General features: G+C 31.3%; 1 protein-coding gene across 6 annotated transcripts in view; it reads right to left on the reverse strand.

Moving 5' to 3' along the window:
- The window catches only part of LOC143245156 (cytokine receptor-like), a 65,259-nt gene that overhangs the window by 11,890 nt on the left and 35,725 nt on the right, over nt 1-17,644 (reverse strand). For all 6 annotated transcript variants that reach the window (XM_076491149.1, XM_076491145.1, XM_076491146.1 and 3 more), the window contains exons 9-17: nt 14,504-14,741; nt 13,996-14,289; nt 10,959-11,111; nt 8,478-8,633; nt 5,993-6,277; nt 5,018-5,341; nt 2,990-3,080; nt 2,074-2,146; nt 1,453-1,629 (exon numbers count right to left, since the gene is read on the reverse strand). In XM_076491149.1, coding sequence (XP_076347264.1) covers nt 1,453-1,629; nt 2,074-2,146; nt 2,990-3,080; nt 5,018-5,341; nt 5,993-6,277; nt 8,478-8,633; nt 10,959-11,111; nt 13,996-14,289; nt 14,504-14,741 — 1,791 coding nt within the window. The remainder of the gene's footprint in view (nt 1-1,452; nt 1,630-2,073; nt 2,147-2,989; nt 3,081-5,017; nt 5,342-5,992; nt 6,278-8,477; nt 8,634-10,958; nt 11,112-13,995; nt 14,290-14,503; nt 14,742-17,644) is intronic.

Here is a 17,644-nt window from a genome sequence, read left to right on the forward strand (position 1 = left end):
TTTCAAGGAGGTAGGTAGTCTCTTTAGGCTGAATAATTTTTTTTTTTTTTCAACCAAAACATAGCTTAATTACTGTACTTCCTAAGTTATAACAGAATCTTAAGGTATAGATATTGTAATTTATTATTTTTTTTGGTTATTCAAATGTGTATATATATATACACATATATAAAACCTAAAAAAAAATTTTGATTCATATCCTTCAAGTGCAAAATTTTAAAGGAGTTAGCAACCTACATCCAGCAGCAACCAAGTTCAAAAGTTAGAGCTAGAAGAGATAATTGTTTGCTTTACTACTTTATTTACTGTTGTATATTTTAAGCTAAGTATAATAAAAATAATAAATATGTAACATTATGAAACTGAACCTACTTAGACTAACCACTTTATTTTCATGTTATAATTAAGTCATCCTAGAATGAAAAACAGCATAATTTATATTTATTTTCTAATTTTTTTATGATGTTCACGAGGTTGGTCAAATTGACAGATCTCGCATAGTTACGGTAGAAATATAGCAGACAAAATATAGTCTTACTGAAAACAAACCTTTAAAATGTATTTAGGAGGTTTTAGTTATTTAACCATAATAGGAAAATAATTTTGTATTCAGAATAGTAACAAACCAGGCAAGACATTTTCACAAACAATTTTTTTTTATCAAAAATACTTCATTACAATAATCCGATTTTTTTGTAAACTAATAACTTTTACTAACAGTCGACCATACCTGTAATGATACACACACTGCGTCAAAAGTTATAGTGTAAGTACTTAATATGTGTGTGTACACGAACTTGTGTTTATTATATCGAGACTGTTGTGAAATGGTGAACACATTGACTGCTGACTCGTTTATAGCATACACTACACCCAGTTGCCAACTTTCCTGGCAATAATACTACATTGTTTCTTTCATGAAAAGCTGAAAGAATAACATCATAAAATTTGATAAGTTTTACTGATTAACAATTGCTTGCTGATTCAGACATTATCAAAAAATGCCATGGATCATGTTCAATAAGCCTATTTCACTAATAATAGTTAATTCTTGTGTTGTAACCATCTCTTCTTTGGTCTTAATTGTTTTAAACTGTGATTGTGAAGATATTGTGTTTGACAACTTTAATGAATTTCAATAGCCCACATAATGATGCAATACAAACTTGCTCATGATTATTACACAGATTTATGTTCACAACTGCCAGCAGATTGTTTGTTACTTTATCTGGGATGCCAGCATTTTCTGTTCACTATACAATAGCATAATTTTTTCTAGGAGTATACTTGCGCATCCAACATTCCAAGTATATTCATAGTGGGCAGTTAACGTGTTAAATGAAATTAACAAGTGCGTGTAAATATATGGTCTATAAATAAGGATATATATACATAAATATAGTGATTTATGCTTTACAGCCATAAAATGTTAAAAACATTCAAGTTCCATACCTCATTAGTGGAAGAGCTGCTGTAGTGAGAATTTTTTGATCTGCGTTTCTCACTAAACGTGTTAATGTTGTTATTGTTGTACAGTAATCTCTCAATAGGTAGATTCCAATTCATAATGAGATCACTGTTCTTTTTGTCTTTGTGTTGCTTCATATTACCAAATCCAGTAAAGTATCCCTAAGATATAATACAAATTACACCTTTCTATGAAGAAATAAAACCAAGTCTGATGTAAAATAAACATCATTATAAATATTTTATTATAAACTGTATCTTATACTCAAACAACCTATCTGATGTGTCCTATATAGATTTCCCTTTCCCGACTCTACTATGTTAGATTATGTACGAATACAACTTGTTTCGTAAATGGAAGTAACTAGGACACGTCACTATCAACAAGAAATAAAAGTCCGAAGGCTTTTAATTCCACAACAAAATCAGTCTATGGAAATGCAGTTCTAAGAAAATGTGCAAAAAACAACAACAGATAAAACAAATGAAATAGTCAACACATTTAAGACCACTGAAACAGACACACACAAAATACTACAAAGATAAGCTTCAAGTTAGAACTTAAGCAAATGTATCATGATTAGTATAATTGTTTGACACACTTACTGTGGTTGGAGCATCTAGGCCATTTGGTAGCTGAACCTTGGTCTGTTTCATCAAATTTATCTTCTTTGTCATCCTTAGAGGAATTAAACAATATTTTAACATATAACAATTAAAATGAAATTTATGTTGCATTACTTTAAACACTGGTTACTGAGTTTTAAAAAAAAAGACACAGTAAGCAAGAACATTTTGTTTCTTGGAATAAAAATTATTACAAATCACTAAAGCCACAAATATAATGATTTCAGCTCATCTATTGGCACTCTAGACTTGATACATCATTCCAACATTGAGGTCTAAATGTTTTACACTGGTAACTCATAACAAAAAACCTGTAATCCCAATCTGCAGTGAAATAAAAAAACAATTGAAATAACTGCTTTATTATTTTGAGTTCTCAAACTGTTTAGCTTAAGGACCCTGCCTAATGATTTCACAAAAAGTTTAAATTATAGCCTCTTTGAGGGACCTTACTTTCATTGCAATTTGTTCTTTAAAATAATCTCAAGCATAAACAGTGTTGTGTAATCACTTATTACAATGAATAAAATCTTAACTGCAATTACTGTTGTGCTCAATATCAGAAAAATTTTAAAAGAATATTTCTACTACTTTTACATGAGCTGAGGCCCTTCCGAGGTCATCCCATGCACACTAGTTTGTAACCACTTACATCATCTTCTACAACAAAATTATTTGAGAAAGCCATAAATATAATTAGGTAACTTTTATTCATTGATTTAAATGTTTAAATAAATCTAAAACAAGCACAACTAATGTCTACTTTTATACCTCTACATTGGTGTATTGAAATTATTATCAAATTTGAAGCATGGACTGATTATAATTAACACATGACAATACCAACTAAATTAAAAAGTAATTAGTAATTAAAAAAGACTTATAAAAGACTTACCAACAAACTAAAGAATAGAGGATTACCACCAAAACTACCAAGCCAATAATCCCACCAAGTGCTGTGCCAATAATCAATGCAGTTTGCATACCTGTACAAAATAAGTTGAACTTTTGAGTGTGATATAGAGACCTTATAAATTAAACATCTTTTAAACTGACCAAAGAATGTGAATAAAGTTAACTTATTTAACATATGCACATAGGCTATCTGTAATCATATGTAATCTGCAAAAAGGTTTTAGAATAATCTTCAGAGGAAGGAAAAATGCAAAGAAAGTTGGTATAAGTTCAAAGTCTACACTGGACTTGCTTTAATCTTTTACCAAAACATCTGTCAGCAAATTTAGCTTTACAACTTAAATGTTAAACTGTTAATGTCAAATACGTGGCACAAGCAAAAAAAATTCCAACAAACAGTGACCTTGATTTTTCTTTTTTGACTACTTGCATAGAAATGATATCAACTTCTTATTTTACATATGCTAATGACAAATTTATCTGAGGACTAAATGGTCTAACAGCAAAAACTAATAATAACAAGAAATATTAAGCTCACGTCTTAATGCGCTAGGCCATGCCAGGCCCAGGCGTTTTGTGACTATGATGCATTTTAGGCCATTTGTGAATATAAAAGTTCTCATTTCTTTATATTAGAATAATCAAAAAGATTACTCTTTTGCCATTTTAAATATCACAATGATGAAATTTATAGCCTATTTATTGTATGAATTAATCCTTTTATGAAACATTCAGGTGATACTTGTACAAATCAGCCTCCATTAGAGCAAACTAGTGACTAATCATTTACAGAGTATCCTGAATGACAAATATGGAATATTATAACACATGAGCCCCTACCTCTCCCACCACAGTTTTCATTTTCAGTCCTAGAGAAACTTTGTGCATGCTGTAAGTTGTATGAATTGTGACAGTTGACTTTTTCATCAAACTTTGATTAATAAAGGGACATAATTGAATAGCAGATAACACATTATGTTACTGTCCAATTTAAGCTCCATCTGATTTAATTCACTCATAAAATTATCTAATGAGAGAAAAATATCTATTCTATGTAACAGTATGCAAGTTGGCAAAAAATGCACACAATAAAAGTGGACAGAGTTAAAGCTTATCTCTAACACCAAGCCTTTACAATATTCTTTCACAGCATCTTAAGGAGTTTGTGTGTGTTCAAAGTACTGGAATACCATCAACTTCAGAGTATGTTTCACAATTGATCAGTTGTCCATTGAGAAACCATTTACAAGAAGCCTTGTATGGTGATTTCAGTTTAACATAAATGTCAAATCAAACAAGCCAATTTCAGATCAAGTCTACTAGTATTTCACTTCTGGTTTCAACACCCTTTTAATATTTATTTCACTGAATTTAAACACATTGGGCTGATGGCTAATATGACAAAAGAAGTGGTAACTAACCCTCAATCTTAATAACAGCCTTCTTTCCCTGTATCCATAAGTAGATATATTTGCCCTGGTTGGGCTTATAGCAGTTATATGTTATGTAGGTCACATTACGTTCACAGCTTTACTTCTGCAACTGTACATCACTACTTAGTTATGATAAACTTGGAGAAAAGAACAGAATCAACTATACTTTTACTTGTATAATGACCTTACTATATGATATCTTTACAATCTCAATTTATTTCATGTTTTGTGACCAGTTCAGGAGATTTAGGTTAATCCTAAATTTATATACCACACTGACAATGCAAATAATACCATAGAAAAGTATATAGTAAAATCAGAATAATGATAAATAAATGAAAATATATTAAACATTTAAACTAATATTGTTAATAAAAATAATATTAAAGATAAAAAAACAATACAACTTAATTAGACTAGGTTATATTAAACTTTACAGTAGTTAACTGGATCATTCTGGCTGATTCTATGGTAAAAGGATTTGTGCAATAATTTACTAGTTTTTTTATTATTTTTATTATTATAATATTACATAGCATTGACAGAAAGAAAATAAATTAGAAAAACTTTTTCACCGTCAGTAAAGCACATCTTTGTTTGTGTTGAAGGACTACTCGGACCAAGGAGGTTTGTATTATTTTTCAAGTTCACTGCTTGTATACTGAAAGAAATTGTTGAGCTGTGCAAGTGTGTTGAACAATTAAGTGGAATAACAACACTAGTCTCATGGCCTGGTATATTAAAAAATTCTGAACGGGATCCATTTTCTTTGTACTGCCACTTTAAGTTCAGTAAGTAGAAGTTTACTGGACCATTTGGATGATCTGGACGTGACCACTTGATTCGAACAGCAGACGAATTTATCACTTCCATGTGAGGTTCTTCCATCACGCCAGGAGCTGAGGTAAAACATGTTTCTTTTATGAGAAAGAAACTTTTTTTCTTCCAGTTTATAAAACCTAATCAAATTTATTATAAGATAACGACATGTCAAGTTCACTTCTAAATTAGACCTTAACTGAAAATTAATGACAAGGCATTCTGTTGTTTTTGTTATTATATTTAATGTATTTCAGTAATGTCCAAAATTGATTGATTATATATAAACTCTGAATGTAAACTTTTAATTTACAAACAACATAATTTCAAACTGTGATTTAAATTTTAACATAATACTATTTTTGTTTTGATTACAAAATGAATATTAAAAATAGAATGTGATTTTATTTTAACATAAGCAATAAATTAACAACAGAGAAGAGATCACACCGATACTTTTCTACCTTCAAGATGATTTTTACCAGGAAGTGCAAAAAAAGTTGCCCTGATGTAAGCTTTAGATGTGTCTTTGGTAAGTTGCACCATTTTTCTTGAGTGTACAACCATTTTCAAACACTAAAGAAATCCCATAGTTTAACGCGCATGTGAAGCTAATTCTAACTTACACATTTATCTGTATCAAACTGTTTACTTAGGAAATTCATTCTCAATGTATTACTGTTAATTGCTAATATTTCTCAATAAATGCATGCACATTAAGATTTTCTCACCATCTATGAGTGTCATTCCATAAATAACTTCTGAAGGTGGGGAACAATATCTATCAACACATGCTCTGATTACAATAGAGTAGTTAGTGTAACTCTCTAGGTTCTTCCATAGAATCACAGAAGGGGATCTCTCATCTTTGTTGACAAAGACTTTCTTAGAATTGTTCTTGTAATGTACAACATAGTGAGATATGATTCCATTTGGCTCTATAGGAGCCTTCCACATTAAATGCATGGCAGTGGCATTAATCTCCAGAATCTTCAGACCCCAAGGAGCTGAAGGAGCTGTTAAAAATAAAAAAAGGCAATCAGTTAAAACATAAAAAAAACATTAAGTATACAGTAGCTGGAACCATGAAAGAAGCAAAACAATGAATAGAAAATTCTTTGACAGATTTTTAGGCAGAGTATTCATGATTAAACTTTGTAGAATGGACGTCAACTGCTTGTTGTGGAGACACAAATGTAGAGGACTATGTTTTGAAAAGTCTTCTGCCTTTTAAAATGTCCTCTACAAATGTCTCCACAACAGACAGTTGCCGTCCATTCTACAAAGTTCCATCATGAATAGAAAATGCTTTAAAATCCAAATAACATGCTCAATAATTATGAAGTTGTGTTGTTTAAGCATTCTCAAATCCTATGAATATATATAAACATTAAAAAAACAATACAAATAAGATTAAATTGGTTTTCAATGTTATTTTGACTCTTAAAATTTCTAAAACTATTTATAAGTGTAAATTTTTATAATTTGCTAATCAAATGGAAAGTTCCTAATTCAAGAAGCAAGTTACATCATGCAAAAAAAAAAGTTGATTTCTGAAAATAATTATGATAACAAACTAATATTATTTTTTCACTGGAAACTGTGAAAAGAGCACATTACTATAGACCGATAATCTACTTGTACTCTTGATATAAGATGGATCCACAACTATGTTAAAAGGATTTTAACCTTAATGCTACTTTATTGGAAATTTGGTAATTATGTCACTTCTATTAAGCCAATACTCACTTGCTCTTGAATTCCATTATATCTATACTTATTGGTTCATTTCTTTTTGAAGAAGAAGGAAAAAAAAACAACCTCAGACCCATCTAAGTAACATCTTCTGAGAAGATACACATCTGTTGAGACCACTTTCAACTCTTGTATATCTTTATGCTTTTATTGTAACATTCACACTAGTACTTACAGAAAGCTTACTGACAAGACCTGTTTATAAACAAATACTGAAATCCTCAACATGACTTTTGAGTAATTTCAACTTTCCATTTTGGCCATTTTATTATTAACAGTACTAGTTCCACATACCCTCCACTGAAACACAGGGTCTTTTTGCAACATTTTGCATGTAGTATTCCCATCAAACTAAAAATATATTTTTTACAAACTTATGATGCAGTATTACAGCCCTAAGAGCCATGACTTAATCCACAATATTGGGCATAGTGTGACTGCCCGTATTTTCACGTTATACCGATATACCAGTTTGTTGGATGATAACCAGTCACAGTATTCATGATCAACAAATTATTTATTTGTATTCTGGTGTAAATCATTTTTATTTGGGGTGTTATTCTTATGTTATCTGTCTTTTATACTCTTATTGTTTTCACCATTCTTGTTATTACTATTAACACCACGTAACTGACGATAACACAATTCCAAAACGTGTTTTATGTTTGGATGAGAAGATTTTCCTAATAATCTTGAGAGAACCAGATTTAATTAAGAATTTGTAATATAAAGGTATGTTAGTATGTACAAAATATTAAAGCCAAAGAAATATATTTTTTACACCAACTCAGAACAATACTATACGTAGTTCACAGCACGTGAACATATTGCAGGTGAAGATGAGAGCTACTTCAATGGAAGAAGATTTTTCTCTTGCAACTGCTAGTCTGAAGCTAGTCCTCAACTTGCAAAACCTGCCGAAGGTTCTTCTACTCAAGTTGCAAATATATGTACATGGTTCACTGTGTATCATTTGCCAGAAAATAAGAATGCAAGGCAATGTCAAGAGAGTTAAATATTATTCTATTCCTGGTATAATATAAAACTATGCGACTAAGCAATATACACAGTTATGCTAGCTTTAAAATTTCAGCTCAGGTTTTTCCAGACATTTTCACAATATTTTAAAATACCTAGTGCAGTTACAAATTCCAATTTCAAATCATACTCTTTACTTCTACTTTCTCCTGATCTCTGTTTGAAAAGTTATGTAGTAACTTAGAGCCTAATTTTTTAGCCTTAAGTATGCAATAAAATGTTATACCTAACGTAAATTTTTTCACTTCAAAACAAAAAGATTACACCAAATACTACAAAAACTTAATTTTTAGGAGAAATAAATCTTTCATTTTACCTGAAATTAAAACAAATACAATTATATTGTTTTGAACATATTTCAGATACTGAAATTCAATGCATTATGAAACATGGAAGTAAGTTTAATAATAACTTATGACTTACCTCCTGATTTGGTTCTTTCAAATTCCGGTTCACTTAAATCACTAATTCCTCCTTTACTGAAGACTTGGATGGTCACTCGATACAGCGTGAATGGCTTCAAGCCATTTATTTGTATTTCTGTAGCTTCTTGCTTGTCAACCATCACACTCTGAAGATCTAAACAAACAAAAGAAGTTCTTAAGTTTAAAATACAGAAAAATTATTGTTTGTATTAATTAATTAATATGATCTCCTACAAATGAAAAGAGAGTCACATGATGTACTGATTATCACTATCAACACCATAGTTTGAAATATTTTATGCACTGTATAATATTTTGTATTCCTTGAAATACTTCACAAAACTACTCAAATATCATCAGTCATCCCTTTCTTTGGACAGACAGACAAGACGGAAACAGCTGATCAACAATGCCTTCTACTAACTCTTGGACTGAGCTCCTAATGTGACTTAATTCTTGGATTTGACTGCCACTTCTATAATGCCTCCAAAACTACTGAACACACTTTTGTAAACAACAGAAAAGAAACTACAGACCACTCTGTACATGCCAAACAATATACCAAACCTAATCCTGAACATTATACATAAGTAATAAAAGAAACTGTGGGAAATGCAAGAATGATGCAAGGATAACAATGCCAAATAATAATGAAATAAGTCTGGAATTTACACAGAAATAACAGGAAGTAATTATGATTGATATTTCAAGGATGAGCATATGTTTATAAACGTCAAAACATGTTCAGATTCTTAAATAAATTACTTATTTTTTTCCTTACATGAAACGTTTTTAAGTGCTACATTTTCTGTTTTGGTTATAAGGATCCATCTCTAGTAATTGCTCGGTATGTTTTCAGTTATGATTTATGTACTTCATACTGCTGAATTTTATTTTCCCATTCATTTGGCAATAGAATCTTCTATAACTTCACACACACACAAAACATCTCAAAGATATGAAGGAACTAGGTACTTAAGATGTGATGAAACAAAATACTTTTGTTTGTTTGTTTGTTTGGGAATTTCGCACAAAGCTACTCGAGGGCTATCTGTGCTAGCCGTCCCTAATTTAGCAGTGTAAGACTAGAGGGAAGGCAGCTAGTCATCACCACCCACCGCCAACTCTTGGGCTACTCTTTTACCAACGAATAGTGGGATTGACCGTCACATTATACACCCCACGGCTGGGAGGGAGTATGTTTAGCAGCGAACCCGCGACCCTCGGATTACGAGTCACACGCCTTTACGCGCTAGGCCATGCCGGGCCCTAAACAAAATACTAATTTTAGTATTCCATATGTTTTTATCATAGAACAGATTACAAATCCACTAATTTTATTTAAACTGTTCCTAGAAAAAAAACTAGCAAATTAATAGCTATGAGGAAAACGTAATCATTATCATACTAAAACAGAACTATTGCTTGAATGATATTGGAAAAAAAAAAATTACACGAAGTGCAACCCCCAACTTTGTGAAATTTTTGTCCTGTGTGCATGTAGATTTGCAATAGGGGTCATGATTTTCTCCATTTCATCTTCATTTCCTGTCACAGAGAACTTTATTTTTCTTCATTCTCAGGGTACAGATATGACCATCATAAATACATCACATGCAGATTTAATGCACTGGCACCATATATATAAATATAATAGTGCTGTCTGTTGTATGTCCATGTAAATACTTCACAGGGTGTGGATGAATCTTCACCAAACTTGGTATTGAGGTTCACTAGGTCCATGGGGAAACACACACAAATTTTCAATTTTGTATTTTGCAATTTTACAAGTGTTTTTGCAGTTTTTGTTTAACCACTACTTTGCCCCTGTTGATGAATTTTCACTAAATTTGGTATGAAGGTTTGTTGGGTCCATGAGGAGATACATTCATATTCACGGGTTTCACATTTTGTCTTTTGGTGTTTTTATGAGTGCTTTGGGGTTTTTAAAATTACATATAAAGGAAATAACTTTCCATGTCCTAAGATAACCTTTCATTAATCATGAATTTACATAACTTCCATCCAGGGTACAGTACCCAAGCTAGTTATTATAATACCTCATGCATCCATCAACAAACTGGGAAGAAGTTGAATATATCAACTGAATGAGACAGTTTCACTGCTAAACATTCAATAACATTACCACATCATTAATCTAGATGAAAGACAATAAATTTACAGATATCTTAGTCACCACCTCTTTTAATAACAAATTTACCATGTACTTTGGATCAACTCTAAACCTCACTAAATAAGTTGTTTGCTTTTTGTAGGGAAGTTTGCCAGGACAAATAATTTAATTTTTAGAAATGAGCACCACTGTGTCGATACATAATGACTAGCAATGATGTATTTAAAATCAATGAAGACGTACCATTTGAGTTGTTAACTAGCTGATTAAAGTTTCAGCTTTCTTACACTTATATTTAAAATCTATCTGACTATAATCTTACTCAAATATTAGTAAGAAGCTTACTTTGTTTGCATGCATCTTGCTTGGTTTCCACTTCACAGTAATAAACTTTGTACTTCAAAACCACCTTCTTCTGAGCACTGCACAGTAATCTCCATTCAACCTTTAGGTGGTTAACACCCGAAAAGAGGCGTACATTTTGAACCTTATCTAATGCTGTGAAAAATAAATTTATACATAACTAACAATAAAATAATATTCAAAGCTGTTATATAGAATATGTATATTCAAAAGACTAAATGTTCTTTCAAATGATATGATCAACTCATAACTATTGAAATCCAGAATATTAAAGTAAACAATTCCCTCTGAAACTAAGGATTTTACAGCTATGTAACTTATACATGGATCATATCATTGTCTTGTGATCCTTCTATATTAAAATACTTTTTTGGTTAGGAAAGGTCATACACAGAACATCACAATTTGCAGAAAAGTTGGGAATTTGGAAGAGATAATTTATTGTGACAATCACTTCCATTACATCGATAACAATAAAATTAGTTACACTATAAGCAATATACATATATATAGCATTTTCTCACTATTTGTATCCATAAATTTAACTATTAACTCATAATTAAATACTGAACTTTTAAAACTGTTCTTTTATGTATTATGTGTCAATTTTACCTACCAACATTGTAAGAGAATAATTATAATAAAATACAATTAGTTAAAAAGAACAGTTAAAAGGCAAAGGCTTATTTTACAGGATGATACAAAAACTGAGCACCAATTTGATATTTCAAAGTTCTGTTCTTAAAACTTTTTCCAATATATTAATTGTTCCATTTTATAATCCTCAACAGAACAAATGACTAATATGTGTATAAGTCATAATATGGTTCTTGCTTGAATACTGTAGTAACCAACCTTGTAACCACCAGTTTCAATACTGTAGATTTTAACATTTTCGCAATGGGCTCAGTATAATACACAATAGTTTGTATACACACCTGCACACATTAAGTATTTATTCTATAATTTTGATGCCATAGGTGTATCTTTACAAAACTTAGTAGACTTTTAGTCAGGTTTGTAAATTTTTCTACATAAAAAATCAGATCCTCTAATTAAGTGTTTTCAGTAAAGATTCGTTAGTGAAAATATTGAGTCTGTTTCATTAGTAGCCTAAGTACAAAGTGATTTTCATTTTATGATTAAAAAAACTATTCTTCATCCCAAAAATCTCAATTATTAGTTGTGTAATCTCTAAAAACCTCCAAATGTTTGTTTTCAGTAAGACTTTATATTTTCTCTACCCTCACTACGTGAGGGTCTGTCAATTTTACAAATGTCATAATCACCATAACAAATTAGGAAATAAATATAAATTATGCTTTTTTGTTTTGTTCCAGAATGACTACAAATTATAACAGGAAAATAACAATGTTTAGTCTAAGTAGCTTAAGTCTCATAATATTATATATTTATTATTATTATACTGACCTTCCAGTCATGTCTGACTAACATTACACAATTGGTACTGATGAGGTGTACAAGCACTCATGTTACCAAATTCAATGACATAAAACCAACCTTTAATCTTTATGAAGTGATCCTGTCTTGGCTGTGTTTTACTGGACTAGTACTTTGTATTATAGTTACATTTAAATTATTATACATTATATATGTATATAGATTAATACTATTTTTAGAGATAAGTTATAAAAGTATGGAGCAGTAAATAAAGAAGTAAAGCAGATAAGGAAGATAAAAGTAGCCAGTCATCCGTGTAAAGGTGGAAAGTTTTGAGATAAAAGATGGACCCAATGTGCTGAAAACTAACAAAAATCACAGGGAAGAAGACACACCTGAGTCAAGTACTAAAAACCACAACCCTGATTGACAAAATGAAGGTAAATAAAAAAAACAACTCCTTGTACAAAAATGAAGCCATGTGCATATCATGCAATGAGAAAAAGAAGTTAATGGACTAGTGACAAGAATGCATTCAGACCCCACAAAGGTCTCTACAACACAGCAATATTAACAAGGAAAGGGTAGATAAGTGGATGTGTGCCATGGTGGAAAACTAAGGCTGGAAAAAAAGTAATTGAAGTATTGGGGTCCAAAGCCCCAAGGGTGAGTGCAAACACTGAGAGTCTATGTAGGGAAATTCAGAATAGTGATATACCAAAACATGGTCTACCAGAGTATGTGGGGGACACAGCATATCAACCCCTGAACATAATTGGTCCCTAAAATGCCTCACATAAACCTCCAATGTCCAGTAAAGATGTTGAAATAACCCATCTGCACAACATCAAGAAAGGCAGGTGAGTAATCAAAAGATAAAACACAATATGCCTGAATTACAATAAATCAACAAAAGCAGAAAGGATATTGGGGTACTACTCCCAATACAAAGAGCAACAGTGAGGCATTGGCGGAAGGAGAGAATAGATATCAAAATATACATCCTTGTGTTCAGGCATACCTTCATGTCATAATAAAGGACAATTAAGGACAAAAAAGAAAAATTATTTGAAATTTGTGGGAAAAAAAAATGTGTAATTGAAATTATATTCGTGTCAGCAAAAAAACATTAATGAACTAGTAAATGAAAAAAATGAGGACACACAATCTACACTAATTAAAAAACAAACAGTAAGAATGCATACGTGAAAACACATCCTATCAGTAGGGCTGCTAATGAAGTGACTACTGGCTGCATACGTCTCATGCTGATGTACGTGAGTGTAGCTGGGAGTATCAAGTCAGCACATAATGGGCATTATAAGTTTAGAAAAACTGTTTGTAAGGACAAGTAACATACTTTATCAGAATTTAAACCTTTTCAAGATAATAAAATAAATATTTTATGATGGTCCCTAAAGTGGGAAGGAAATTTGTCCAGATAGTATAGTGACCAAAAAGTATTATTATGCAACATGTTGTATAACTTTAATGCCGTAAAACCACGTTTGATGTTTTGAACCCGTGTTTTTCCAGTAAAAAATATGTAGGTAAAAGTAATATTATTCATCACAATTTATTTCTTTGCTTTAAAAATGAGTACAATTTTGTATCTTACTGTTTCCAAATGGTACAACACATGATGCCCACTTTATTCCTGAGCCAGTCTTTGTCCCATCTGCTGAAACTGCAAACTGATAACTGGTATCATAAGATAACTGAATGTCTTCATATGTCATGTTAGCTGGAACAAACTGCCACTCAACTGCATGCTTATGAAGATGAAGACTTGGGCACCAGATAACAGTAAAACCAGTAATAGCAGATATATTCTTTTTAGGATATTCCCACATAACTCTATATTTTCCATTTCCATATGACAAGACAGTGACCTCTTCTGGTCCAGGAAGCACTAGAAATACCATAAGATTTATATTTATTTAAGTAGCAACACACAAGGCAAGAAAAAAAAAAAGATATAATTTGAAATATTCCACAACAATTAGACATTTTGATTAAAACTTTGAATTATTGAACTACAATTGCTTAACATTAAGCAAAATACAAGAAGTTCATGGAACTAATTTTGAGCACAATTACACACTAGAGAAAAGATAATTTATTACACTTCTCTGTCTTATCAACTGTCATTTCCACCATGTTAGTGGATAATCCTTCCTTATTGGCTGATTGGATTTTGAAGTGGTAACCAGTGTGGTGGTCCATATCTGTAAAAGTGTGCTTCGTGCCTGTTACCTCCACAGTCTTTTCTGATACGTCTCTCTTCTCAAGTATACCATAAAACTGGTTATACTTAATGACATAGTGAAAGTCTTCTCCATTGTAATGTTCTGGTGGTACTGGCTGAAAGTAACATTTTTTTTAATGAGTTTTATGTTTAAATAAAATTTATTAGTTATGCTTTCTGAGATGAATTACAGTAATCTAAATAAATTATCTAATTATGTGTATAACTTTATACAGGGTTGTTCACAATCTCTGGTAACAATCTGCATACCTAATTCCTTGTCCTTCATCATATCTGTGAAGGTTAAAAGCTTTGACCTTTTGTTGTGATTCAGTTGAAGTGTGACAACTTGCAGATGAAGATGGGTCTAACTGAACACTCTTGAAAAGGTTGCTTTACTGGATCTTTTGACAAATAATTTTAGCATTTCAATGAAATGGATCTGTGGAATGTTGAGTCATATATATAAGCAAGAGAAACCATAACTCCAGCATGGAAAAAAAACCAACAAAAAACGTCTGTTCCACAACTGGCTATTTGTCATCACCAGGAATAGTGAAGAAAAAAGTTAAACAGTTTAATACTGGATGTGACACAGCAGTCTATTTCTACTTAAATAGGAACTTTCCTTGAAATGTAAGCAAGGTAATTCCTGTAAATGAGTCTTTTCCAAAGCCAACTAAAATAATTACTGAGAAAAAGATGTACAATTAGTACCTAGCATGAGAAAAATTGAAGTATTTAATTCCAATGGACAAAGAACATACTTACTTAAAAGACTGTTTTTGAATTTTGCACAAAGCTACAAGGGCTATCTGCACTAGCAGTTCCTAATTTAGCAGTGTAAGATTAGAGGGAAGGCAGCTAGTTATCACCATCCACCACCAACTCTTGGGCTACCCTTTTACCAACTGATAGTGGGAATGACCATCACATTATAATGCCTCCACGGCTGGAAGGGTGAGCATGTTTGGTGTGACAGGGATTTGAACCCACGACCCTCAAATTACAAGTCAAATTCCTTAACCTTAACCACCTGATCGTGCTGGGCCCCTACTTAAATGACACGTGATACAGCATGTAATGAAACTGTTTTCCAAAGGAATTATCATGGTTAGAAGTTACATCTACAATGGCTAGTTAAGTATTTAGTCAAGAAAAATGCCTACTACAAAAAACACTCTAGAAAGGCTAGGTACTAATAATTTGTAGACATTGCATAACAGCCACACATCCAAGTGACATATCAGTAACTCCAAAAGACACAAGAACAGAGAGGAATTCATGTATGACCAGATATACTGACCAGCCCTAAGCACTTTAAATTCTCAAATTAGTCACTAAATATTATTGTTTGAGCACAGTTTATAGGATTTGGAAATAAAGAAAAGAAAACAACATTACCATCAATGAATTGTGCAGAAACCTTCTACTATGGAGTTTGCAACTAACAACCTCACATGAACCACCACTGTGGTGAAAAAAGTACCCTTGCATCATTACTATATTTTGTGAATATTCTTGTTGGAAATCATAAACACAAGTAACAATTTTGTGTATGACTGTGTGAAAATAACCTATTAATTGAAAGAAGTTTCTTTTATTATTATGTTATTCCACTTGTAACAATCCGTTGCTATCCCTAATCAATATTTTACACATGATTTACATATTTATAAACAAAGGGGGATTTACCATTTTTTTATTCTCAGTAAAATTCTTGTATGTACCTATAAAGCTCAATTTTTGTACATATATACAAATATTTTGTAAAAAGTAAATTGTATAGGTACTGTTTTAATTCAAAAATCAGAGTGCCCACTACTTTCTTAGGTGTCTTAAATCTAAGTACCTCCACATAAAATTGAGAGTCCTGATGATAGTCCAATGCTAAGTGCTTATCTATTGATACAGATAAGTATGCATTTTGTCCAGAAGAAATTAAGCTATCACTGTGGCATCACTTGCTACAAGATACTAACTACTACTGAAGCAAATTCAGTTAGTACCAAAATAGTACATCTGAGATTATACAAATTTTATATATCTATCTTTTAGTAAGACAAGACATCTTCAGCTATGTTTTTATTTCACAGTCACTCACAGTTCTTCAGATAATTTTTAATTTCCATTTAACACTTATTCATTACAACTAAACACATTATAAATCATACAAATAAGACAAAAATTTATCAATGACAAATGAACTCACCTTTCAAAATGACATTATTGTTACCTTTATTAAATTATGATAGAACATGTTGACAATTGTTTTTCTCAAGATAAATTTAGATGCAACAATTATAATTTGCTTTCAATAAATAAGTTATTGTCCTTGTGTGTATGCTTTTAATACATATAAATTTTACATTGTTTTCAATATCATAAAAAAGGATTTGTGTCATCTGATTGGATTGCTAATGAAGGCTTAAACTACTTTACTCATTGATATCCACGGTTGATGATGTTCTGTTAATGAAGAATATACCTTTACTTTCCAGTATATATGTGTGTGTGCACACACATATGCGACTGTGTGTATATATCACTAAACAAAAACATCAGGTATGACAAGAAGATCAACATTAAATATAAACACAAAATTCAACTTCTAAATGTTATGGATTGTTTGTTTAAGAATTTTGCACAAAGCTACATAAGGGCTATCTGCACAAATGTTATGGATTGTTTGTTTAAAAATTTTGCACAAAGCTACACAAGGGCTATCTGCACAAATGTTATGGATTGTTTGTTTAAAAATTTTGCACAAAGCTACACAAGGGCTATCTGTGCAAATGTTATTGAAGTTCTTATAGTTGTATCTTCAAGCTGCCCCATTACTGTTGATTACAGTTCAGCATATTAACTTCAAATGTTTTACTAATTTTCACAAGACACTATTTTATTCCCTACTAAGAAAAGTTAAAAATTTTTTTGAACATACAGAAGCATAAAGTAAACAACAAAATAACAAAATTTGATTAAGAAAAATAAACTTACAAAACAGCAAACAATAAAC

The sequence above is a fragment of the Tachypleus tridentatus genome, chromosome 2 (assembly GCF_004210375.1).
Source record: "Tachypleus tridentatus isolate NWPU-2018 chromosome 2, ASM421037v1, whole genome shotgun sequence".
Lineage (NCBI taxonomy): Eukaryota > Metazoa > Arthropoda > Merostomata > Xiphosura > Limulidae > Tachypleus > Tachypleus tridentatus.